General features: G+C 36.1%; 1 protein-coding gene across 1 annotated transcript; it reads right to left on the bottom strand.

Annotated features, from left to right (window-relative positions):
• Positions 1-441: 441 nt before the first annotated feature.
• On the bottom strand, positions 442-27,161 carry LOC118268985 (arf-GAP with coiled-coil, ANK repeat and PH domain-containing protein 2). Its single transcript, XM_050703764.1, has 20 exons — positions 26,986-27,161; positions 26,765-26,881; positions 25,699-25,872; positions 23,265-23,349; positions 22,617-22,760; positions 11,186-11,281; positions 10,302-10,561; positions 9,440-9,556; positions 8,728-8,922; positions 8,135-8,241; positions 7,821-7,909; positions 7,508-7,602; positions 6,644-6,781; positions 5,655-5,725; positions 5,294-5,428; positions 4,965-5,122; positions 4,334-4,447; positions 3,868-3,974; positions 3,303-3,451; positions 442-2,785 (listed from the first exon to the last, which is right to left on the bottom strand). The coding sequence occupies exons 1-20, from the start codon at positions 27,036-27,038 to the stop codon at positions 2,766-2,768; spliced, it is 2,424 nt and encodes an 807-aa protein (XP_050559721.1). The 5' UTR covers positions 27,039-27,161; the 3' UTR covers positions 442-2,765.

The following is a 27,161-nucleotide window of genomic DNA, read 5'->3' as shown; positions in this document are numbered from 1 at the left end:
TATCAGTAATACGATTTTGAATTTCAAAATCAGAACTATAGACAATAGTAACGTTTTAAGATGATTAAATTCGTTCCAATTACAAATTCGTAACAACTTTCGTGTTCGCTTTCACATAGAGGGCACCACTTTCGCGATTGGTATCCGAAATATAACATAGACAATGATTACATTTAGAAAAAGTTCTTATTAGGAATAGAGTATTGATAACATCTAACTGCCGCACTCAGAGTCATTTAATGATTACTTAAACTATTCCTTAGTAACATATTGTACGGAAAACAATTGCTGAGGACTGGGTTAAGTAACCATTAAATGACTCTGAGTACGGCGGTAACAAGCATTAACATTATAAGGACTAAGATATTTCGTTATGTAAATTCGTCGAAACAGTAATACGGAGATATTTCATAAAACATAAAAGGACAATATCGATAAATATAAGTAGTGAATTCGTAGCATTTTATTGATTATATATTTTTCAAGATACTTTGAACATTTACAAACAATAACTCGTTCCTTAAAAGAGGTCGTATATTTACAGAGTAATACAGGATCATAAAATACTGGTAAAATATCAAAATTGCTGTATTAAATCGCAAAAGCAATATTACAGAGGCAAGTTGAGAACATTGCAATAATTTGGCAAGTGTACATTATAATATTATTACACTAAAATATATAAAAAACAATAGGAGCTAACAATAATAAATTTCAATTGAGATTCACGTATGAGCCGAATTCTTAAAAAAATACATTTAAATGCCAACATTTTTGGAATGGCTTTATTTTTTTAAAACAGGAATGTTAATCGCACTTGGATTTCATAAAAAGCCACGCAATACATTTGGAACCTTTGGAGAAAAACATAGGCCTTGAATAATTTAACCTTATAGTTTCCAACTAACTAGGTATAATATCTAACTTTAATTTGAAATTGCGGTTTACTCACGTAAACTATTGAGAAAATCTCTACTGGTTTCAAGTCACATCGGGACTCATACATTCTCCACGTACGAATGACGGAGGAGGCGGTGGCGACACACTAACGCATTCGCGGTATGACTTGAAACTAGTAGAGCTTTTCTCGAACAGTTTCAAGTGAGTAAGCCCTACATTTCAATTATATGTATAATTGAGTACGTCTCACGATAGTTATTACACAAAAATAATATCTAAGTAACGTTATTAAAACCAATACTTAAAATCTTTGGTTTACTAAAGATAAATCACACCACCCTTTGAATTATGGCTCTCTTCATAACTTGATGCGATCGCGCAATGGCGGGAGGAAAGATATCTTTTAATTTTTATTTTATTAGGAAGCAAGATTTTAGGAGCTTAGGAAACAGACATAGACCTCATTATATCTCATTGTCGCATGTAATTTCATACAGATAGTTTCATTCCGACGTGTCATTGAAACATCAAATTTATTACCATACTGTTAAGGTACATTATGTACTGTCAATCACTGAACAGGTGATTAACCTGTACTATGGTCTAAATATATTATTCCAGACAATACATCAAGGTATACATACTTAATACACTAACATTTAAAGCTTACATCTCGCCACCCCAACCATTTAATACGCTATGCATCAATAACATTATTTTATTAACAATAGTTATTATAATTATTATAATAATATCGATTATTTTTATTATATACACCTCAGCTTTACGCTAAGTCAACAAGTATGGAAGTAACCAGAGAAAATTGTTAAGCCATAGAAAATATCATAATATGGAGTGAGACCTACAAAAGACCTATTGCTGTCTTGCTCTAGCATGTGTAACTAGAAAAGGACAGAATTAATCTTTCCTTTAAATTTTTTACTATTTCGTGCATCTAATGTGTTGTCTCTTTCATAATTTTGGCGTTAAAAAAATGTGTATTTTTTGTTAGTAAAGTTTCTATAGTAGCGGCGCTAGTGTAGTTTTATTCTACTTGGCACCATTGCAAAGAGAGATTTAAATATATATATTTCAAAAAACATTAAACTTCGTTGAATGATTAATTCTATTGTAAAATGATTATGTTTGTTTGGCAGCAAATAGTTTCATATAAGTCATATTACATATTAAATTTTAACAGAGATCACTTTACCGACCTACGGTCTTAGAAGCACTAGCGTGTTTTATAATTATTTCATTTTAGTTTATTTTATTTTATTAGTACGCTTATAGCCATCAACAGGAATTTCAAACAAGATACTATTAATATCCAGTTATTCTACTAAATATATAAAAAAGATTCGTAACATTGAAGGACTTTATGAAGCCCAAACAGCCTTATAGTGTACTTAGCACAAATGTCTTTGCGTTGTTCAGAGCGCTAATTTGACTCTTCACTTGGGAAGACCATAGCCTAAAAACATTATCTAGCATACCAAATACAGTACTAAAAAGGTACAATATTATGTTATCTGTGAAATTAGTCTGGCAACAACAACCTGTGTTACCAGATTACAAAAAAAAATAAGCAGTCATAGTGATGTCACAAAAAAATCGACTAAGCCGAATTTTAACACTAGTACTATAGAGCTAGAAAAATAAACTACACTGCAAACTTTTTTAATCTGTTTTAACTATGAACTATTTCACAGAATATGCACGTTTACCTCGATTTGTTTAATAGTTCTGAGTCTTCCTGTGTGACGTCACACACATGTATGTATGTATATATGGGTTCCGCTCGGCTACTGAGCTAGTAGTGGTCGCTACCACAGCCATCGCCGCCGACCGCCCGACTCGTTGCGTCATTCATTTGGTTGTTCTCCTGTTAAGAAAAATAGTCAAGCATAAGTTCGATTTCTAGATCTACGAACAAAACAACGGATGACGTCACCGCACATATAAAGTTTACATGAGAATAAACGTGGATAGAAAATCCCGACGTATCACTTCATAGTATAAAACATCTCTGAGAAAGTGACTTTGTTTCTTAAACACTCTGTCCCTTTGTATGCTTAAATCTTTAAAACTACGCAACGGATTTTGATGCGTTATTTTTTAATAGATAGAGTGATTCAAGAGGACGGTTTATGTGTATATTCATGCATAATATATCACCATCAAAGCTGGGGCAGGTCACTAGTTTTAAAATGTAGTTTTTTTCACTAGTTTTAAATCATCCAATGACTTCTCCCGCCTTGGTTGAAGCGAGAGGGAGTGTCAGACTCTTACTGAGTAAAAACCACTCCGTTCCTACTCCTACTTTTCGAGCCGGAGCTCCGGTAAACCCGCTAGGTAGTCCGCAGTTCCGGTTATGAAAATGTAGTTAATATATGAATTACCTTCGTTGTTGTTATGCTTGGCCCGCACGAGTCGCTCGGGGTGCGAGTGCGCGAGCTGCGTGTAGTCGCGGAACACCTCGTTGTACGTGTCGTCGTTCGATGACATCTCGCTCTCTCGCATCTCCTCGTTCAACTTCGTCAGCCTTAAACTGATTGTTATGTGTTTATTAATATGGGAAATAAAGATTAAGGATGTTAGAATCATACAAAGAATACTAGGTTGTGGTCTGTAGTTTCTGCCTACTTCGATTGGACAAAGGATTATGTTAGGCACTTGCTACTAATAGTAGTACTGAAAGATAACATTTATAAATGCTTAAAAATAAAGTTTACTGAAATGAAAAAAAAACTGCGTTTAAAAAATCGACTTAAAAACATAACACTAAAAACTCTAATGTGCATAGTTCCGTATCCATATCCTAAAATGAACCGTGATAGCAACTGAATAAGGTGACTTTTTGTTAGTATGCACTACCGTATGCTACGCTAAAATCAACTGTGACTACAACTAAATAAGGTACATATTTGTATACATAGAAAACATTCATAGTAAAAAATTACTTACAGTGTAACAATATCAGCGTTGGCGTTATTGACGGCGATGTCTAGTGGCGTCTGTCCGTCTTTGTCAACTATCGACTGGTCCGCTCGGTACTTGAGTAGTAGGCAAACCTATAAATAAAATGAAGCTTTTTAAAATCACCATTGTCACCAACAGTCCAATGCTGGAATATGGATTACCTTAAAATAAAAGGGGTTTGCTTATAATCCCCACGCTTTTTTTTTTTTGAGGGAGGAAAATCATCCAATGTCTTCTCGCGCCTTGGACGAGGCGAGAGGGAGTGTCAGACTCTTATTGACTAAAAACCACCCCGTTCCTACTCCTGCTTTTCGAACCAGAGCCCCGGTAAACCCGCTAGGTGGTCCGCAATAATCCCCACGCTTGGCGAGGGGTTTGGAGATCAAAGTCATCATCAGATCATATTTAGTCGGCTCTGACAACACAAGGGAGGTGACAAATCTTTTCTTACCTGTCCAGTGTGACCAGCTTCCGTGGCAAGGTGTAAAGGAGTCTTCCCATCATCGTCCTGCAAGTTTAACTTGCTACCGTTCAACAGCAGGAATGAACACGCCATCACTGATCCCTGTAATAAATAACTTAGTATTAACGGCATGTAAACTTTTCGAGGATGCTTGATTGGTTTCAAGGTATGACCGGGACTTATATTCAAAAGAATCGTATTTACAGTGTCTTCAATAGTAAATTGTGGCTATTGTTGGGTCGTATTTTTCTGGCCATGGACGTTTATAATCGAATAGGAGTTAATAGAAAGGGTTATATTGTTTTAAAAATGTACGTGACAGGCTGTATCGTCTTTATTACAAGTGTATCACGTCCCCGCGGTGTATGTACTTACACTGAGCACGGCGGCGTGTAGCGGGGTGCGGCCAGTATGTCCCCGCGGTGTATGTACTTACACTGAGCACGGCGGCGTGTAGCGGGGTGCGGCCAGTATGTCCCCGCGGTGTATGTACTTACACTGAGCACGGCGGCGTGTAGCGGGGTGCGGCCAGTATGTCCCCGCGGTGTATGTACTTACACTGAGCACGGCGGCGTGTAGCGGGGTGCGGCCAGTATGTCCCCGCGGTGTATGTACTTACACTGAGCACGGCGGCGTGTAGCGGGGTGCGGCCAGTATGTCCCCGCGCGTGTATGTCCGCGCCGGCGGCGAGTGCGCCCCGCATGACGGCGACGTTGTGAGCTCGCGCGGCCTGCGACAGGACCGCGTCGGCCGACAGCCGGGACATCTCCTCCGCCGCTACACAACAAACAATACCTATTAAACTGATGCCCCTTAAAAGCTAGGTACCCTCTGACGATGACCAACGGATTTATGTGATTTCTGAGGCACAGAAGCCTCACTCTAGGCCATTTTAATTAGAAAAATAAACAAACTAGGCTCATATCTACGCAATGTCAAACCACTAACCTAGTTCATCGCTGTCCTCTCCCTCAGTGGAGTCGTGGTCAGAAGGCAGGCTGAGGTCGACGCCGCGGTCACTGGCCAGCTCCGTGCCGATCAACAACACTGGACTGCCGTCAGACTTGCTTGAACTTTCTGACACTATAAACAAACACGAAAATATAGGTCTTAGATTTTCAGGGTTACGGGTAAAGTCACAATCAACAATAGAGTTGTTAGGTTTTTGGAGGATTCGCTAGAAGGCATTAGGCCTCAACGCATACTTTGTTTCATGTCTTAGAAATGGATGGGGGATGTGCGTATTGCACTTTAGTACTATGTTCTGTTTTGTAATTTATCTATTATTTAATTAAATATAAATATTTACCACTCGTGTTACTGTTGGCATCGCTCTTCTCATCATTGATAGTTTCCGGCACCGCAGGAGCCGCACGGACTCTAGAAACAGAAGAATAATAAGTTTAAACTGCACATTAAACTGGACACAGTTTTGATTGTTTTTTCACATGATGCAAGCATTCGTCATGTAATCGTCAATTGACGAAAGCGCGCGTATAACGTGCGGTTACGCAGACACTAGACGTAAGAGTTATGACTCTCTCTCTCTCTCGCTCTCGCCACCCAGGGCGGGAGAAGTAATTTGATAATTCTCCCCCTCGAAAAATGATACTGATAAAATTTTCTTGACACGTTTGCATGATACTGTGGTAATTCGTTTGTACCTAATTTGCATTTAAAATTGCATGGTATGAGCCTGATTATGGCGGTTTATAATTTTGTTTTTAGAACATCTTGTTAGCTCACCCATAGTCTGCAAATAAAGAATTTGAATTTGAAAAATATGCTTCGGCAAGAATGGGCCGGCTCGACCGGAGTAATACCACGGCCTCACAGAAAACCGACGTGAAACAACGCTTGTGTTGTGTTTCGTTGTGTGAGTGAGGTTACCGAAGGCCCAATTCACCCCTTCCCAATCTTCCCCATCCCCATTCCCGAACAACAACCCTTAAATTCCTAACTCCCAAAAAGCCGGTAACGCACTTGTAAAGCCTCTGGTGTTTTAAGTGTCCATGGGCGGCGGCGATTGCTTACCATCAGGTAATACGTCTGCTCGATTACCGGCGTGTTTCAAAAAAAAAAAAAAACATTAAACAGGAGACAGTTTTGATTGTTTTTACACATATGATGCAAACATTCGTCATGTAATCGTCAATTGACGAAAGCGCGCGTATAAGCACGTTATACGGGTACGCAGACACTAGACTCTCTCTTTCTCTCTTTTTCTCTCGTCACCTAGGACGGGAGAAGTATGTAGTTGACTCTGTCCTTCGAAAAAATAGAATATTATCTAGTGACCTGCGTCGGGCGCGACGTACGGACCAGCGTCGGCCGGTCCGCAGCGGACTGTCGGCCGCCAGCGCGCCGCCGCCCACCAGGTCCTTCACGAACAGCAGCGACACGTACTTCGACCGGATCCAAGTCTCGCGCACGTTCCTGTACACAAATACAGATTTATATTATAACTTTCGTGAGACATACTATATAAATTACTAGCGGACCCGCCCCAGCTTCGCATGGGTGCATTGGCATATTATGCCTGTATTATATAAAACTTCCTCTTGAATCAATCTAACTATTAAAAAAAATCGCATCAAATAAAATCAGTTGCGTACTTTTAAAGATTTAAGCGTACATACAAACAGTCAAAAATAGCGACTTTGTTTTATACTATGTAGTAATGTTGTTTACCGGCTTACTTGCATAACTATTTGACAAGGAACTTGACTAATTTCAAGTCACGATAGGAGTCGGTTCATATCTGACGTAAAATACGTCGACTATATCATCGGTTGCACTAACGTACCATCGGTCGAGTGTGAACGGTCAAGTGTTTTTCTATACATTTATCTTTTCTGGCGTTACGTGACCGATAATGTGCGACGCATATTCCGTCAGATATGAACCAACCCTAATAGCAAGCAGTCATATCAATCTTAAAATACCTTATCCTTCAATACCTAACCCCCAAAATACCGACAATTTACTTGTAAATCCTATGGTTTAGATTACGGGCGACGTCGATTGCCTATCAGACGAACCATTTGTTCGTTTACCGAGCTATCCCTAGCCAAGAAAAAGACTTTCTTTCCTAGTACAGATTTCGGTTAGAAGTTTCATGACTAAAGCATTGAAATATGTAACTTATTACAGATTACTTACGTTTCACAGTCCGGTGTAGCTCTTGTTATTGTTGTTCCTTCGGCGTTAGCTTCGTAGATCATGTTCACTATTTTGTTACCAAGCTCTGCCATCACCTAGAACAGAACACATTATTTATTAGAATATATTTAGGAACCGCTAAACGACCCCTTTCACATATGGCACACAGATTATAGTTATGAGCTCCGGTAAGGTTTGAAAGTAATCGAGCATCTTTGAATAATGAAAACACTATCTTGATAGAAGCTTTTAACAGTAAATTTTTTATTTTATATTTTAATGATTAGATAACAATATGAATTGACATAAATACCTTTATGATCTCAGGTTCCCAGTCATCCAAAGTAAGGGACCTTACTTTACTAACGTGCACTCCAAGCGAACGATGTATGCCAGAACATTCTGCAACAATTTGTACAAAGGACTAACTAAAGGAGTCAGTAGAAAATGAACTTTTTTACCTAAGTAATAAGGGTTATTTTTCGGCAGCACACAAAGTAGTAAGCACTGACGCACGTTTATACATAAGGTTTAAGACATAAAATAGGCAATCGAAATTGAACTTTATATCTAAGCGATTAAAGGTTATATTTTGGATGTACACAAAAGTAGTAAAGACGTTCTTACCTATACAGAGTGTGATGCCAAGATTGATGCTAGCCCACCGAGGGTTAGGGCTGCCGCAGTCACAGCAGTAGTTATTTCCTGGAATACTTAACAGTTGCTCCCATATCCTAAAACAATAGAAATGACTAGAATTAAAAGAGTTTACGAGCCGACTCAACCGGAGTGATACCAAGACCTAACAGTACCCTTAGTATGAGTTTGCTTTACGTTTAAAGTAATCGAAACGAGAACGCGTTCAGCGCTGTGAATGCACCAACCAATCAGAGCGCCGTAATAGCTCTCGTTTCGATTATTTTAACGGTAAAGCAAACTCGCTTGCGTTGTGTTTTACCATTTGAGTAAGGTTACAGGAGACCCACTCTTCTCCTCCTAGGTCGCATTTTGTAACTCTTTTAATGTTGCTTCAGGTGTCCACGGGCGATTCTTGCTTACCATCAGGTGTACCGTTTGCTCCTTGCTCTAATTTCCCACTAAAATGTGGTCTATTGATCGTAACGTGATGTGTTATTTAGCCTTCCTGAATAAATGGACTATCAAACACAAAAATATTCTTTAAATCCGAACATTTCAGTTAAAAAATGGTTTATATTTACCTGATTTTCCTCATACCCCTAACGTTGGCGACGCTGTGCCTGTTCTCCGAAGGTCTATCGTCTGGTACCAGTATGAGTTGTGTGTCAGGATGCTCCCGGCTTTGTCCCTGCTGTATAGCGGACCGGATCCCGTTCTGTAGCGCTGTTATCCAACAGTTGAGCATTTCTTCTGAGTCTGCTTGAAGCATGTGGCTCCTGGAAATTAATTTTGATTAGCATAAGTCAAAGTTAAGTTTATTTCAATAAATCCTTAATTAGGCACTTTTGAAACGTCGAATTCAATTGTCCGTCTGTGAAGCTTGGTGCTCGTTCAAAATTGTAGCTTTATAAGATAGGCATGTAGGCATTGCCTTTTTTAAAAGAGGGTCATTTTCGCTAAAATCCTCACTATTAAACGGCTTGGTGAATAAATAACCGAATATTTTAATGATACTGCTGTATGTTTCCCAGGATATATTCCGGGTACAATATAATGAGTGTAAATAACATAAATGTAACATATTACGAGCAACATACTGTTGAAGTTGAGATTTTGGCTATTTCGCATACTGTTATATGGGATTCATTCATCAACAGCAAAAAAAAGAATAATTCCATTCAACATTTCAAATTACGTATTTAATTAAGAAAACACATTTACAAATTAACAGGGGTTAATAAACATGAATTCGGATAAAAATTCGTGATAGTTCTATCTATGCCGTGGACTTACTTTGATGGTGACAACACTTCGAAACAGTACCGACGCTCGCCATCCAGTACAGGCTTCACAGTGCACAGCCTCAAGTCTTCCTCCATTACTGTCACGTTCAACTCCCCTGTCCTTTTCCTGAACAAATAAGGACTAATTTAGAATAATCTCATGGATACAATGAGTATAGACCGAATACGGAAAGAGAGACGTAAAAAGATGAAAAAGATTTTACAAGATATGCTTTCTACGTTTAGATTTGTTTGTATTAAGATTGGTATGGTGATGTTTTTAAAGAAAGTTTAACAATACGGATACTAAGTGCCTAACGCCTAATCTACATATAAGTGCTCGATAAGCTTATGTGACAGATAGTTCATACAAATTACTTTGTCAATTCAAAGTTATCTGATACATAGCGGCTATCCAGACATTGTGAAACAAGTCCCAAATACACCAATATCTCATCCACATTTGAAGTTCATAATTGACGGCATAATAATATCAAATCCAGATTTCAAATCATTAGACGACTAGAGCAATTGAGCCAAACAATGCAATTGCAATTATTTTATACTATCTAATCTAATCTGACCGATCTAATCGAACAAATAAACAATACCAATAAAGAATAGGTACCACCAGGCGTTTGACGTCATTGGCCTACATAACAAAACGTAGAATCGAAAACCGCAAACAACTCTAAGTACTAAGGGTTTTGTATGAATTTGTCTTACGTCTAACGAGATCGAAACGTTATCGCATTCGGCGCTCTGATTGGTTGGTTCATTGAAATAGGCCAATCAGAGCGCCGAACGTCATAAGCGTGCATATCGAGTTTAAGTAAAACAAACTCGTACAAGATACTCGGTACTCTACTCACCTATACACTAGACGATTGTCGTATAAATAAAACCATCTCCTATTCCATGTCTTGAAGGCATTCGATGTCCTTTTAAAGAGATATCCTTGCATTCGCGGTAAGTTTTTGAGGCACGGTGTACTCAATAGGCCGTCTTTGCAATCTCCTTCAGCTTCACTGGTCTTACAGCTGGGTAGCACGGTGTCCTTACTGTTCACAATCGTATGACGGTTCTCCATCTCTTTGTCAAGTATTTTTGTGTCGTTACGCATAGCTGCGATCTGGAAATTTGATCATTAGTGAATACTCGTATGATTGAATACTTCTTGTAACGAACGTGACGTGCTTTGACGCGGCATCGGCACCACTTTGTGTATCACGGTCAATTTGCGTTGTTATGTCGACAATTTTAAGTATAACGTTACTAATAAGTGAACTTGATTTATGTGGAGTTCGTAATAGTAGTCAATTAACTAGCAATTTTTAAAAGTAATTTACACATCCGTTATATCGTAAAGAAACTAACATGTGGTAATTTGTCATTACTGGGTCTTAATTAGGCTTTATAGCTGAATGTTAGTATTTTTAAGTCATAACTATTTTAACGCTACAGGCCTGGCCATTAACAAATGCAGGTTCATACAAATTCAAATACTTTAAGTTAGAATTGGAACTTGAAACGGGATATTTACCATGTTTTTCTATTTCGTTCATCCGTGATCATGGCGCTTGCAACAGTGCCGAAATATCGGAAACTCATAGAAATAGAAAAACATGGTAAATATACGGGATATTCTATCTATATCTTATATTCAAGTTCCAATTCTAGTGTTAGTGACCATGTCAGCTTAAAAATACTTTAAGTTATCACACAAAACAAGTAAAAGTAAATAAAAATAACTCACGTCTTCCGCGGTGGTCTTAAGAAATGGCTCCAAATCCTCCGACAAGTCAGCACCTTGATGGTAATAGGTGCAGCACGCTTGCAAGTACGACAGGAACTGAAATAGATAAGCTTCATTTACATAATAAGTCATAAACCACTTGTTATAATTATGTCTCAAGTATTTTGAACATTATTGCAAAACAATAAGGTTGGAAATCGATAGAAGTCTACCAGTGTGTACTCCGAAGCTAATGAAAGTAAGAACAGTACTGATATCGGATGGTGCCTATCTATTCATTGTACACTTTCAATATAAAGCCTCTCTATTTAATCTAAAGTGTTTGGTTCCTACGATCAACGTAAGCAATACCTATTATAAAGCACCCTATCTAGCATTAATATTATAAAGAAGGAAAGATTTTATTGTGCAGTTGTTTGCATTGATAAACTATAACACTGTCCCGATCGACCCTATCCTATGGAAATATTGTCTCTAGAATAATAACCAATTAAATTGTATAATAATCTTTTAAATTCCAAGTGGGTCCAGGCGAAGCTCCAGGCATAAAGCTACTTGAATTTATAATTAAGAAGTCTAAATAAATAAGAACCCTTTTTTGGCTCAGAAAGAGTGCAAGTGCAGTATAAAATTTTAGTACTTAAAACGATAACAACCATTCAGTCTTAGGTGTAATTTATTTATTTATTTGCTCAAATGTGGTACATAATATAGGTGTTACATACAATATAATAAGATCAGCACATTTACCATTATTGGCATGCAATTGGTTAGATAGGTACAAGAATACTCATGCATAAGACATATACATTTTGACAACAATTATTTAGGTAAGCTTTGGTACATAAGCTACACTTAACTTAATTTAACTTAACTATTATTTATTTCTTATTATATAGCCAAAAGATTTACATTTATTTTTTACTAAAAATTCTTGCACTGAGTAGTAATTTTCTTTTATTAACCATTTCTTTAATGTAATACAAAATTTCTTATAAGGAAGTTCCGTTATAGATTTAGGCAAGGTGTTATAAATAAGAGGAGCCATGTAAACACAATTCCGTCTAAATAACTCTAACCTAGGTACGGGCATTTGGAGAAGCACGCGTGTTGCTTTTCTCTTATTTACGTTATCTTTAACTTCAAATAGCGCAGGATTGGCTCTTATGAATTTAGCTACTTCATATATATAAATGGAAGGAACAGTTAATAGTTTATTAGACTGAAATACAGGCCTGCAGGATTCAGACCATTTCAAGTTAAATATTGCACGAATGCATTTTTTCTGCGCTATAAATACTCTTGAAATATCCACAGAATTCCCCCAAACAATTATTCCATAACGAATTACTGAACAAACATACGCATGGTAGACATGAATAGCTGTATGCTTTGAAGTAATATCTTTAACCTTTCTTAACGCAAAAACAAACTTATTAATTTTATTACAAATATTTTCTATATGGTTTTTCCATGTAAGGTGTTCATCGAGAAAAACTCCAAGAAACCTAGCACTGTTAACCTGTTCTATCATTGTACCATCATATGCAATATTTAAATTTATGTGTTTACTTTTCCAAGTTTTAAATCTTAATACATTAGTTTTCATAACATTTATCCTTAGTTTGTTAATGTCTAACCATTTAGTAATATCATTCAATGATTCGTTTATAATGGTATCATAGTCTTGTGGATTTTTACTTTCTATTATTACTGTGGTGTCATCTGCAAATAGAACACACTGATGCTTTATAGCTTGTGGTAAATCATTTATATAAATCAAGAATAATAATGGTCCCAAAATACTCCCCTGTGGTACACCACAGTGATTTGCGAGCGGTTTTGAATCAAAATTTTCTAATGTATTATTTGTTTCGTTAAGTTTTGTGACTCTGGTTATCTGTTTCCTATTACTTAAATATGATTCGAACCATTTTTGAGCAGAACCTCTGATACCATATCTTTCCATTTTCCTAATTAATATTGAATGATCTACAAGATCAAATGCCTTACTAAGGTCCAGAAGTAGTGCACAAGAAGAAGTGTTGGAGTTAATACTATTCATTACTGCTCTCACAAGCGTATATATAGCCAATGTTGTAGATTTCTTTTGTTGAAAACCAAACTGTTCCTTTACAAGAATATTAAATTTATTTAAGTAATTAAGTACCCGTTTATACATAATTCTTTCAAATAGTTTAGACAAAATTGGAGTTAGGGCTATAGGTCTATAGTTATTTACATCAGATTTGGAACCTTTCTTGTGTAATGGTTTGATTAATGACATTTTCAACCTATCAGGGAAACAACCTTGTTCAAGAGATAGGTTGATGATATGAGCTAGTGGTGGTGATATATACCGGGATATACATTTGATTATATCCGTAGAAATATTATCATACCCACAAGATTTTGTATTTTTTAAATTCCTTATAATCTGACAAACTTCAACATCATCACTGGGTTCTATAAAAATACTGTTATCTCGTGAAGCTAAATCGGAAAAAGATATATTACTATTGTCAATATTATTTGACTCACCATTTTTAGCAACGTAACAAATTGAGGAGATATTACGCCGATTACCTTTCCATAGATAACGATTATTTCCAATATCTAATCGTAAACGATAGCAGTGGAAATTAGGTCAAAAATGTCAAAAAATAAACGGATGTTTCTTTATTGAAAATATAAAATAAAATTTAATAGCGAAATAAGTCCGTAATAGAAATACATAGCTTTTCGCACGCTATTTCTACATGGGTTCATACATTGGTAAATTATACAGGGTGTAAGCGGAACGCTCCCAAACGCCGCAAACATGTGACGGTAAAAAACGTGTATTATTAAAAAAAAAAAAAAAATAAGAAAATTCAATGTTAATTTTAGGTAATAATAGTTGTAATCTTATGCTGAATTTCGATATTGCATGAATAATACGAACACAAAAACGATTAAAATTATAAAAACACTAGTTTCCGCGGAAAATTAAAAAAATTAGGGTTGTAACTCTAACATTTAGCGGGAGAAAAAATAGATGTTGACCGATTTTCGTAGATACTGGATAAGCACAAAAAATTCATCAAAATCGGTCAAGCTGTTTCGGAGGAGTATGGCAACGAAAACTGTGACACGAGAATTTTATATATGTACTAGCGGACCCGACAGACGTTGTCCTGTCTACACGTTAATTTGAAAATTTTAAACTTTTTTAATAAGCTAAAACATCCTGGACCTTTTTGATGAAAATTATTATTCAAATATTATGACAATATCTAACGTCATTAATATTTGACACTGCGATGGTAGCGCCGTCCGTCGGATCCGATGTAAAACATTCCAAAATCAACAACTACTAATAAATTAAAAATTAATTAAAAAAACATTGTCCAGCGGACAAAATTGTGAATCTAAACCATTCTCAGATCCTCTTGAACACACACAAAAAGTTTCATCAAAATCCGTCTAGTCGTTTAAGAGGAGTTCAGTGACATACACACGTACAGAAGAATTATATATATAAAGATTAGATAAACAAATTGTGGTGTTTTTCGGGAGCGTTCCGCTTACACCTTTTATTTGCCCTATATTAGCACTGAGTCACAGTCACACCCAGCCGAGCCCACAGAAAAACTGAACAAGTAAATTGTGTCAAAGAGTTTTTATTAAATTAAAAAAAACACCATAGAAAGTTAAAATAAGGTGTCGCGAGTCGTGACCTGTTGCTTTAGTTTTTATTTATACAACACACTGGTGAAAGTCACGATCCAATCATTATGAAATTGCTCGAGTAAGCTTTCTTCTCGCCTTGCTGCACTTGGGTTGTTGTGGCTATAATTTGACATTTACTTTATTGAGCTATACAGATATTAACCGCAAATAATTGACAATGAATTTTCTTTGGAACAAGTTATTGTTTAGTTTTTGAATATGATATGATAAGTTATTATTAACGTAACTAGGTATGTTGTTGTTTAATTATGTTCTTGTGTGATTGCCTCGTGTTAGAGTGGACAATTTGTAATTTTTTTTATTTTTTTGGCAAGCTATTCAGTCCTTTACTGATAAGGTAGATAGCCTGTAATCAATCCACTTTCCAGGTGATATTTCCTTATCCAAATAATAATTACGATAATTGTACGAAAATACATTTTTGTACGGGATAATTTGAGTTATTTATGTAACTGAGATTACCTACACTAAAAATAGAGAATCTGTAACAATTATGTAAGAACCTGTGGTTATTGTACCCTGGTATAATAGAAGAATAATGACGTCAAATACCCACGCCCCCGAACGTATGTGTAACGATTTGAGTCATAAATAGCTACATATACGTACTTTCATAGCACACCATAATTATATTAAAGAGACCCTGTCTTGTTCGTGAAGATATTTATAGGATACCTATCGATAAATAGATTTCATTGACGTAATCCTTCCCACATAACCAGAAATAGATTTAAGGGTATTGCGGACAATGTAACTGGTTACCGGGACTCCGGCTCAAAGCAGGGGAAGGAACGGGGTGATTTTTAGTCCATAACAGTAAGAGTTAAAAAAGGGTATATTTCTAAATGTTAATTAAGGTATATCCCATAAAATAAGCTCACTAGTAGTTAAATCTATCGACAGATTGGGTATTAAGTATACGATCTTAACGACTTGATATAAAACATAACATAAGAAATTAAATACATTATGAAAATAGAAGGTAAAGAATCACTTAGGCACATTATTTGTAACTTAAGCCTAAAGGGGTGAATCAACTTTGACGTGACCCCAATTTGATAACTAGACTATTAATGTTTTTTCTTGTTAAATATCATTAACCGCAAAATTCGTGCAGCTTTGACAAGGGTGTCTACAGGGCATGTGATACTGGGAATTCGCTGGCGATTTTCATATCGGACTGTGTGACACAGTATCTTTCTTTTTTTGAGAGGGGAAATCATCCAATGTCTTCTCCCACCTTGGTTGAAGCGAGACTCTTACTGAGTAAAGACTCTTACTGAACTTTAAGCCGGAGCCCCGGTAGCCCGTTACGTTGTTCGCAGCTCCAAAAACACAGTATCTAAGGTAGTGTTTTAGTTTTTAGTTTAAGTCAAGATTATTAAACAATGTTTGACCAAAAAGGCATAGGTATTTGTAAGTCACATAGTTTGATCGTTTTATACAGTAAATTTATATGCAGAAGAAAGAGCAAGACACTTATTACACTTTTTTATTTCAGAGCGTTCCTTTGTATGGACTGTTGGACACCACAAATTAACTTTTTTTGGCAATAAAAAGTATATCAACTACTGAATATAAAGTATCGCTATTATTGCTCGTTTCCTTTTTACAACACTTTAGCATTTAATAGATGAGTCATTGGGTGATCTAAGTAAGTCAGGTCCTTACCTACCTTCTTAGAACATTGTGATTCAGATTCTACAGTAATTATCATTTGGTTCGTTTACTCTATTTTCAAAGATAAGGATATTTTAGTATCTTTATTTGCGCCCTACATAGAAGGCTGGTGGAGTTTTATACCATAGGTAAGTGACCGTAAGTTCTATTTTTACTTGATAGGACTTAATTCAATTCACTGCGCACTTGTGTTTTAATCGGGTTACTTAAATGTAAGGATCTATTTAATGCGTACTTACTTTACCAGTACAGGACTTTAAAAATCCAAAAAAAATCCTTGTACAGTATTTTCAACCCTATCACTTGAAAAATAACACAAAAATTGACTTGTCACGTTCAGAAAGCACTTAACAAAACCATCAATTCACTGATTCATCACAAAACTAGTAGAGTATGGACACTGTTACTTTGTTGGAACAAAAAGTCACTGGTTTAGCAGTCCGACACATAACTGTCGACTGAAGACGACACCGTCAGATTAGTTGTGTACTCCTTAGCAAGGCAGCCTTGCCAACTAGAGGTGCGTTGCAAAACGTACTGGCTCAATATGATAACTGCGAATAGTGCTAATGAGTAACAACTTCATTGTCAGATACGCTATCTATCTATTATCAAGGAAGTGAACTCGATAAATAAATTAATCGAATAACGCTATATTTGGTAACTGTTTGAGTATAAACTTCCTTTCTACGTTTTAATCTGATGTTAAGTTAATTACGTATGGATTGAGGAGATCTTCGAGATTTGTTCTGCTAAAAAAATATTTCCTTACAATATTCACAAATGTATGTATCTAGGATAATTTACATAATATCCTAACAGGATAATCAATGAATTATTCAGAATTTACTCAGAAATGACCTCGTATCTTGTTTGTTCAATAGAGAATACCTACCTATGTATAATTTCGGATAAATAATGTAAGTATTACTTTACTTATCATTTGTAAACAAGCCAAGTTTTGTTTTTTCATATTATTTAACAGCAATTCGAAATACGAAATTGGCGGTCGCAATTACATTTTCTAAAACGCGACCATATACGAAGCGTCACGTTATGTGATGTAAACAAAACGTATGACTCATGTTTTTTTTTTTCAATTAATATGCGCGATAAACAACGCGCGCGCCAGTACAAGCGTACGCAGCGTGTTCTCAGTTCCCACGAAGTGATTGCTTCGACACAAAAACGATGCTAACACAGTGCATTACCTTGAAGTTTGTAATTGGATGTACCTACACAACCTACCTACCTACATTTTATAGATTTATCTACACGTTAGCCGACCATCTCAAAAACACTGCATTGTTTTATTGTACACACACGCTTCACATCACTCGCTTGTCCTTGATTCGTAGCTACCCAGCTACGCGTTATTTGCATTGGCATCGCTACTTTATAGAAAATCTTGTTACAAGCATTGGCTATTAATCAAAACGGGTTAGAAACCCGTAAGCGAATTATTACCAAGTCAGACCGGGTGAAATCTGGCACAGTCTAGGTAACGTGTCATAAATATTCTTGTAGATCGAGCGACCCCTCTTGTCTCAATTAAAGCGCAATAACCCGGAGCGCTCAGCCGTTGACTGATGACTCACAGGTCAGGCGAGGTCGTGAGTTCAGATCTCACCCCTTTCGCTTGCTCCCAATACTAAAAATCGAACTCTATTGCCAAAATACATAGTAGCTAAAACTACAATACATTTTCGAACATTTATTTACAATATGTAAAAAATGTGTCTAGAATCGCAGACAAATAAGTTGAACATAGAAAAAGAAACGAGAAGCAAAAACGTGTCTAAGTCTCTATTTACCGTTACACCAAAAACACCGTCACAACAACTTGAATTTTACATAAACATCGACAAACATAAGTGACAGGGAAAGTAGGTGCACCAAATATGTAGTGTTTCCGCGGACGTTCTAAGGACAGTGACCAGTCGGCCGTGGCGATGCTAGCAGAATTAGGCATTGGGGGCAGCTGCTATGAATAGCTGCAAAACTCACTACTTACGGTTATCAACCCATTGTCCTAGAGTGGAGCGTGATTATTGTCTTCCTATTGTAGTGTGACACCGACCGGTTTGGCAAATAGCGTACGCTAGTTTGTTTAAGTACACAGTGACCTTTGGTAGATTCAACGTGTTTAACAAAGATTCTTTGTAAGGCATCACTATGGTAACTTCGGAACATAGAAATTACCTTATAGAAAGAACCAGTTTTAAGTGGGGTAGAGCCATGCTTCGGCACGAAGGGGCCGGCTTGACCGGAGTGATACCACGGCCTCACAGAAAATCAACGTGAAACAACGCTTGCGTTGTGTAAGTGCGGTCTGCGATTACCCAAAAACCCTTATATTCGTAAACCCTAAACGGTCGGCAACGCACTTGGTGTTTAAGTGTCTATAGTCGGCGTGGATGGCTTACAAGTGATCTGTCTACTCGTTTAAATAAAAAAACTAAAGACTCTAAATCAAATAAAGAACTGTCTCATCGGACTCAATAATAACTCCACTTTTAAGAAAAATACTGAAACAAAGAGACAATGGCCCAATTTCTTTATAAGTACTGGTAAATACAGTTTGTTTTCAAAACTCACTGTAAAATTCAATGATACGAGACGGTGCAAATTAATTTTATTATTAAAAGTATGAGGAAACCGAGCATTATGTTTGTAGTTCGTACGCATTGAATGTTGGTATGTTGTTTTTGTGATATAAGTAATTGAAGTGATGCTCTGATTAAAGTTACGAGCATATCCTGGTATTAAAGTGTTATGTAGCAATATATCTATACTAATTGTAGGCAATAAAGATGACTAGACATACAGTCGTTGCTTTGTCGCAACAGTCTACCTAATCTTTGGAAATACCAGGTCGATAAAAATATTATTTCTGATAATGTGATAAGCTTATTCTAGTTAGAGATTATAAAATTATGAATAAAATTGTTGTCTGATTCATTGACGAAATACCGAGAATGAAGCCGCAAATAACAACACAACGTCACGCTTTTTTATCCCCGAAGGGGTAGGCAGAGGTACACATTACGGCACGTAATGCCGTTATACAATGTACACCCAATTTTTCACCATTTGTGTTATAAGTCCCATGTGAGATGAGGGTGTGCCTATCTGGGGGCACGGCAGTGCCCCCGCCAAGACGAGCCAAGCGAAGCGCAAGCGCAAGGGCACTACCTACCTTTTCTCGAAGCGCTTCGTCGTATTTTTGAACCTTCATAACTTGAGTTTGGGTTATACCAGATAAACAAAATTTTCAGGATATAATGTCAGTGGTAGACTTAATAAACCTCTAAAGTTTCAATTGCATAGCTCTTATACTTTAGATTTTATTGTTATCTAAAATACCCCGATTTCGTCACTCACTCACTGATGATCAACAAAATTCTTAAGGTACTTCCTGAAGTCCTAGAAAACTGAAATTTGGTATGTAAGCTAGTATTAGTACCCAAACAACAAAAAAATCCTAAAACTTGGAACTTTTACCCCCAACCCCTTAAACTAGAGGGTGAAAGTTTGTTCGAGACTTTCGCAACTTTTGACGCTAGAGGTCTGAATGCGGCCGCGGAGGGGTAAAAATCTGAAATAGGGAAACTTAATTAAAACCTACAAAAAGAAATGAAATCCCACAAAAACATTTCATGTTAAATGTTGCCAAGACGAGACCATATTGCCTGCACTGTCAAAAAGTAATCAGATCTAGTGTGGAGCCAAGTTTGTAGGCGTGCAAACCTTGGACGTAACTGGCGAGTTGGCCGCACGGAAAGAGTTTAGAAGATTGAATAGATTTTTAAGCTCAAGCCCATATGACGAATAGCAAAAAGTCCGTGCGGCCGACTCGCCAGTTACGTCCAAGGTTTGCACGCCTACAAACTTGGCTCCACACTAGATCTGATTACTTTTTGACAGTGCAGGCAATATGGTCTCGTCTTGGCAACATTTAACATGAAATGTTTTTGTGGGATTACCACATACTGGGCACAAATCCAGACTCCGTGCTACTACTGAGAAATTTTCGAGGACCTGACAAAAGTCCAGCAATACTTTGCCAGACACGGGAATCGAACAAGAACCCTTGTACGGCAATCGCACTTGCGACCACTCGACCAACTAGGCAGTCAGAAGCCGCAAAGAGGACATTAAAAGGGCTTAGTAAAAGTGACCGGCAAATAATAAATCGAATGGTGACAATAGCAAAGTAGGACAAGTTTTCGGTCGGTTACAATAGCATTCAAAGGGTTAGCGTGTTTGACCCGATTTTTTTAAAAACGGAACTTCGTTAGCAACAAATCTTACAACCACTACGGCAGTGTAACGCGATAAGTCACGAAAATGACTGCTATATACATAACAATAGAACATATTTTACGATGATACGGTCGCATGTGCAACTTGCGCCTGCACACGGCCATTGTTTCAATTTCAGTATTGTATGTACCTGCTGTTTATTTTATCTCGATATTGGAATCGTATAATTAAGTGAAACGTGACATGCCTTAGTGTATTGATTTTTCATTTTAATATAATATTGTATAGGAAAAACAATATTGCACTTTGGGTTTGTTTTTGATTCAGATATTGCGGATTTAATGTAGGAATTAATAAAAATAACTTAATAAGAGATTACTTAGAAGATAATATTGTTTTTTTTAAGGAGGGAAAATCATCCAATGACTTCTCTCGCCTTGGGCGAGACGAGAGGGAGTGTCAGACTCTTACTGACTAAAAACCACCCCATTCCTACTCCTGCTTTACGAGCCGGAGCCCCGGTAAACCCGCTAGGTAGTCCGCAGCTCCGGATTTTAGTATGGGTAGCTATTTAAACAGGGTGTTCTCCTTTTACACGTGTATAGCTCTCATGTAGCCTTGCATTAATAAACAATTTATACAATTTCAGTCGTCAAATCTACGCCAATAACCGAAACTGCTTTCTTATTTAGGTCAATCTGATTCACGAACCTGTTACAATAGCATTCACGATTCTATGTTCCAGAAAATAATGTCGCTTTTCGCTTAGATACATACGTATACCTAATTTCCAAGTAAATCTTAAAGGAAGTTTGATAAAATGATAAATGTGTGTGTAGTTAGATGACTAATTTATCTACAACTAATAATAAATAGAGATTGACAATTTTCAGTCTATCACACTAATATTATAAATGCTAAAGTCAGTTTATTTGAATGTTTCTCTGTCAATCACGCTGAAACTACTGAACGGATTTAGATGACACTTGGTATACAGGCAGGGTATGAGTTGACTTGGGTGATAGGATACTTTTTGTCCCACGCGAGGCCACTGGCAGAAGCTAGATAGACATAATTTAATTATGTCTATGCGTCTACTACTTACTTCGCGAAATAAAACACGTGACGCCTATGATTAATCGCGTATTGTTGCTTTACCATTAAATTAGACCACAGCTACAGTTTGAAAACAAGAAAATAATACATTTTACTCGCGGTGTAGGCACGGGCAATTCGTTACAGTCTAAAAACGGATCACACATGTCCAATGTGAAACACATTGCGCTGCGCCCGCGACCCTCGCGGACATTCCACGCATTATTGTTTTTTACCCAACCTATTATGGAAATTTGCAATTATTATGTTCATTCATCAAGCTATTTATTACTTAAGCCAGGTGCGTGGTTAATATTCTCATATTTATGTCTTCTTTATATTATCTGCTGGATTTTATTATAGGAACTCTGTCTTAAGTAAGACGCTGTTTTATTATACCTAGGTACTTTAAAACCATAGTAAGTCGGTTACCTAGGTACAATGCTATAACACGCAGGGCATTAGCAAAACAAATCGTTTCTCATGTAGGTACCCGTACTTGCGTAATAAAAGGTATGAGACTATTCTCATAAAATCGCAGTAACAGACTCGACTATTCTTATTTTACTACTAATATAATATACCGCATAGTTTTACATACACTGGAAAAACAACCTTCCTGTAAATATCATAGGGTATATTGTCGTATGAAACTCACCGTAGCCAGTATTTCGTGCCGTTTCCTTGCCTGCAGCATGGTGATCTTCTGCACGTGATCGAGCGCCGTGTGACGGAAACATGATCGCGTCGCCAGCAAGAGATTCATCACCTCCTCCACTTCCACACATTTGTGGCGAGATACCTGAGCAAGGAGGTTGATACTTCATTTATTTATCCCATCTTTTGATTAAGGATATGCACATATGCACACTAACACTGGTTGGAACCAAGGAATTGATAAAATGATCAATATTTTTTGCAAACAGGTTACAATGTACCTCTTTTACACGTCAATCTCTTAAATAACTAGACGAGGCCGGCATTTCCTATCGATACTCTGAGAAGAAATGCCGAAACAAACTCAGAGGTCATAGTCTCTTTTATTTAAAGTTCAGTTTAGTAGTAGTCCAGTTGAATATCGACTTCAGTGACATGCTATTGGAAACGCCAGTCAAAATTAGATCTTTTACAATTAGGATGTTGACAATATTTATTAGCATTTTTTTATTATTAGATACGAATGATTATTGCAGTTTAAGTCTCTTTATTTTACGGTATCAAACGACTTAACGACATTAAAAAAGAAATCAACATATGGATGTTAGTTTCTTTGAATGAAATGAATGGTCTTTCATAATAATCTCACCTGTGAATTCCTATTTAGAGCAGTATCCAGATCGTTTGAGATTTTTTCAAAGTGATTCTTACTTTCTTTGACACCTTTGATATCTCTGTAACAAAAACAATGTTTTAAAAATATTTCAGTACATTTGTTCGTAGTGGTACACATTACTCATGAGTACGAGTAAAGGAAGTAGTGACCTGTTATCAATTGAATGCAGTGAATCAACTTTGTAATATGTTTGATAGCTACTTCATTTATTTATGAAAATTGAAAAGTGTACAAACTAATTGCGTTCACTTCTCTTTTGTCGCAAGTAATTGGAAAAATACCTAGAAACATTTTTCTTTAACTTATATTGAAGATAACACTAATTAGATATTTTATATTAAAACAATTAGATTTTTGGACGGGGAAAATCATCCAATGCCTTCTCCCGACATGGATGAGGCGAGAGGGAGTGTCAGACTATTACTGATTAAAAACCGCCCCGTTATTACTCCTGCTTTTCGAACTGGATGCACGTTTAGATACGTATCCAAACCTAAGCTTATCAGTAAGCATAATGGCTACGAGATTTTTACAGTTCATCTCATCATCTCATGTATCGAGTGAGAGATATATCGAGTGTACTTTACGTTTAAAGTAATCGAAACGATTCGACGGTCTGATTGGCTGACTAGAATAAACCAACCAATCAGAGCGCCGAACGCGCTCTCGTTTCGTTTACTTTAAACGTAAAGCAAACTCATACTAAGGGTACTACGGTACAATAAAATAAAACATAACAAACTCCCCAAAATAAATTAACGACTATCGTCAATTTAACTGTCTGCTCTGTCAGACCGACATAAATCAATGAACTATAAGGTAAATATTTATTCTGTATCTCAGCTCGGAACCATTAAACTATAAATATCAGCACACATTTTCCCTTACTTTGTTATTAGCGTAAAATAACAATGACTACACTTCTGGAAGGTGTGCAGTGCAGAGTAATTTTCTTACATTGCAACTTAATCGTCGTCCGTCTTATGGTTATAAAAAAAAACATCGTAGTATTTTTGATTTTCTTTTTATGGTATAAGCCGGTAAATGAGCAGATGTATTGTAAGCAATCACTGACGCCCATGAGCACCCGAAACACCAGACGCGTTACAAGTGCTTTGCCGGTTAGGAATTTAAGGATTGTTGGGGAATCGGGGATTGGGAAGGGGGTCCTCCGGTAACTACACTTACACACGCGCAAGCGTTGTTTCGCGTCGGTTTTCTATGAAGCCGTAGTATCACTCCGATTGAGAAAGCATGGCTCTCCCACACTTAATATTGGTTCAGATAACAATTTGTCTAGATAATTATGCAATTCTTCATATAAAACTGCTTAGTGGTTGTCTCAAACAGAAACATCCACTTACATACATGTACGTACATACACACAAACTTTCACATTTATAAATGTAATAACATCCTGTAGTTATGTCAATACTCTGCTAAAGACAGATGATATTAATTATGTATAACTGTTTCTTTATCTTACATTAACGTAAAAAGAAACAGTTTTTATAATATCAACCTTATTACAATTAAGTAAGTTTAACTATTCAATAAAATTGTTGTTTATTAAACAATAAAAACACTATCAATTTTTTGATAAGCATGACAATGGTTAGACATTGTATGTGTGTAAACAGATAAAAGTGACTAGATGAAACTCTTTAGTTAAATGTTTCATAATACAAACACAACTTTAAGACAATTGCATTTTATGAGTCATTTTATTCATTTATTTATTTACTATTTATGTACACACATACAACATAACTAAAGGACAACAGATATATACAATTGATGTACATACGTATTTCACACTAGTATTTATGGGAATATAATAGTATATTATTGACAGTATATTTTTATTCCTTAGAACTGTATTTTATTTTGGAAAGAATTCGGTATAATTTGTTTTAACCTGTATAAAGGTTTAGTTTCTCATGTTCTCATACCTGCATGGTCAAGGGAGGAAAGTAGCATTTGAGAAATATAATTGTGTGCTACAGCTGTTCAAGGTGCATTGTATCAGAATTATTTCTTTCAATTAAGAAAATAATCTCTTAGAACTATCAACAAGGATATTTAACAAATATCTATTACAATAGTAAAACATAATATAATATATTGTGACAACTTTCCCAACCAATATGAATAAGGATATAGAACAAGGAAATTACTAATTATTGTGGCATAGAATTATAGTAAATTGTGCTATGGATGCAATTGTATCATCATTCATATGGTAATTAATCATGCTACATCTACCTATTAGTTACTGAAATTTAGGCATTGTAAAACAGGGCCTTTGTTTGTCTAACTAAGGGATAGTTATGCCTCAAAATTATTTATTTATTTATTATTTATAATAGACTTTAAAAAACTGTAAATAAAAATAAAAGGTACTTACACTTTAATAAAAGCAGTGAGATTCTTGAGCACAGTCCTGGAGACTTGGTCCAGTAGGATGGTGTGGAACTTGTTCATCTCTTGCAAGGAATGGATCATTCTGTTAAGTGTTGCCATCACTGGTGGATCCTCTGCAAAGCTCCCAGTCAGGTCCCATAATGCATTTGTAAATGTCCTAAAATATTCAACCACATTAAAACCTTCTTGCTGCTGTTTGCTTTTATTTACTAACTCTCACTTGTTTTAGGATAGAGAGTGTGTTTGATTGTAAGAAATACATTAAATAATAGGTTTTAAAATTTTTTAAGCAATATTTTTTATAATATGCCAATTCTAAGTTTTCTTTAAATGATTAAAACACTTGACTTAATTGACTATAAAGTAAAATGGGCCTTACAATACTATGATATAAAATAAAATGGCAGGTATGTAGAATAATGCAATTAAAATTCTTTTGCATTAATTTGTTTAGAAAAACCTTGATTTCATGTATTATAAAGAAATAACTGAATGTGTTGAAATGGTTTCTTTCTACATTGGTTTGTAATACCATCTATATTTTGGTAGGCACTTGATCAATACTATATTTAAAATATAGCTTTTTAAAAAAAATCAATATTGTACTCTAAAGCCAAAGAGCAGGAAAAAAAACAATTTCCTTTTGGTAATTCCTATTTATTATTGTTTAATGATAATGATTACAGCTTTCTAAGATAAGTAGTGACTATAGATATGGATATATTTGGGGTAAATAAAGAGATTATTAATGAAGATAATAATTAGGATTCTTATCAATTGGGTTTTTAGTGTTATGACTAAAATACTACTAACATAAAGATAACTACAGAAACATACTTTTGATAAATAAGTGTTCTAAATGTACTAACGAGCCTTTTAAGTGCCTTGTATGTATAATAGTTCAATACAATTGAGCTCTCTGCACAACAAGAATGTTGTAACACGAGAATTTTAATGCCAGTTAATGATATATTGATCTATGAATACGGAAGTAGCGCGCTGTGTGAGAAAAACCATACAAATAAAAAAGAAAGGAGTGCAATCCTCACCCTCTATGACTCATGTAGATTTTACCAGAGTCTATCATCACAGAACATGCTTTGAGCACTTTATCGAGTTTCTGCTCCAGTGAATCGATGCTAGCTTCTTCAGTTTCCAGCTGCTCCCTACAATAACAAACAGGATGGCTTATACAACAATTATCACGCACAACACGTACAAAATTTCACTTTCTATGAATAACTTTCATTGATTACTATAATCACAATACCTAAATTTTGGAGAGTCTCTCAGACATTCATCGAAATCTATTAGTGGCTTCATTTTCACTAAAACTTTATTTCACTGAATGGTTAACACAAAATATTTTATTTCATTTCCACACAGAACACAAAAAACTTCACACAGTTCTCGTAGTTGTAGTATTTGACATGACAACATGACATG

This window comes from Spodoptera frugiperda, chromosome 2 (assembly GCF_023101765.2).
Source record: "Spodoptera frugiperda isolate SF20-4 chromosome 2, AGI-APGP_CSIRO_Sfru_2.0, whole genome shotgun sequence".
Taxonomy (NCBI): domain Eukaryota; kingdom Metazoa; phylum Arthropoda; class Insecta; order Lepidoptera; family Noctuidae; genus Spodoptera; species Spodoptera frugiperda.
The sequence above is the reverse complement of the archived record's forward strand: the minus strand, read 5'-3'. Positions and strand labels throughout refer to the sequence as shown.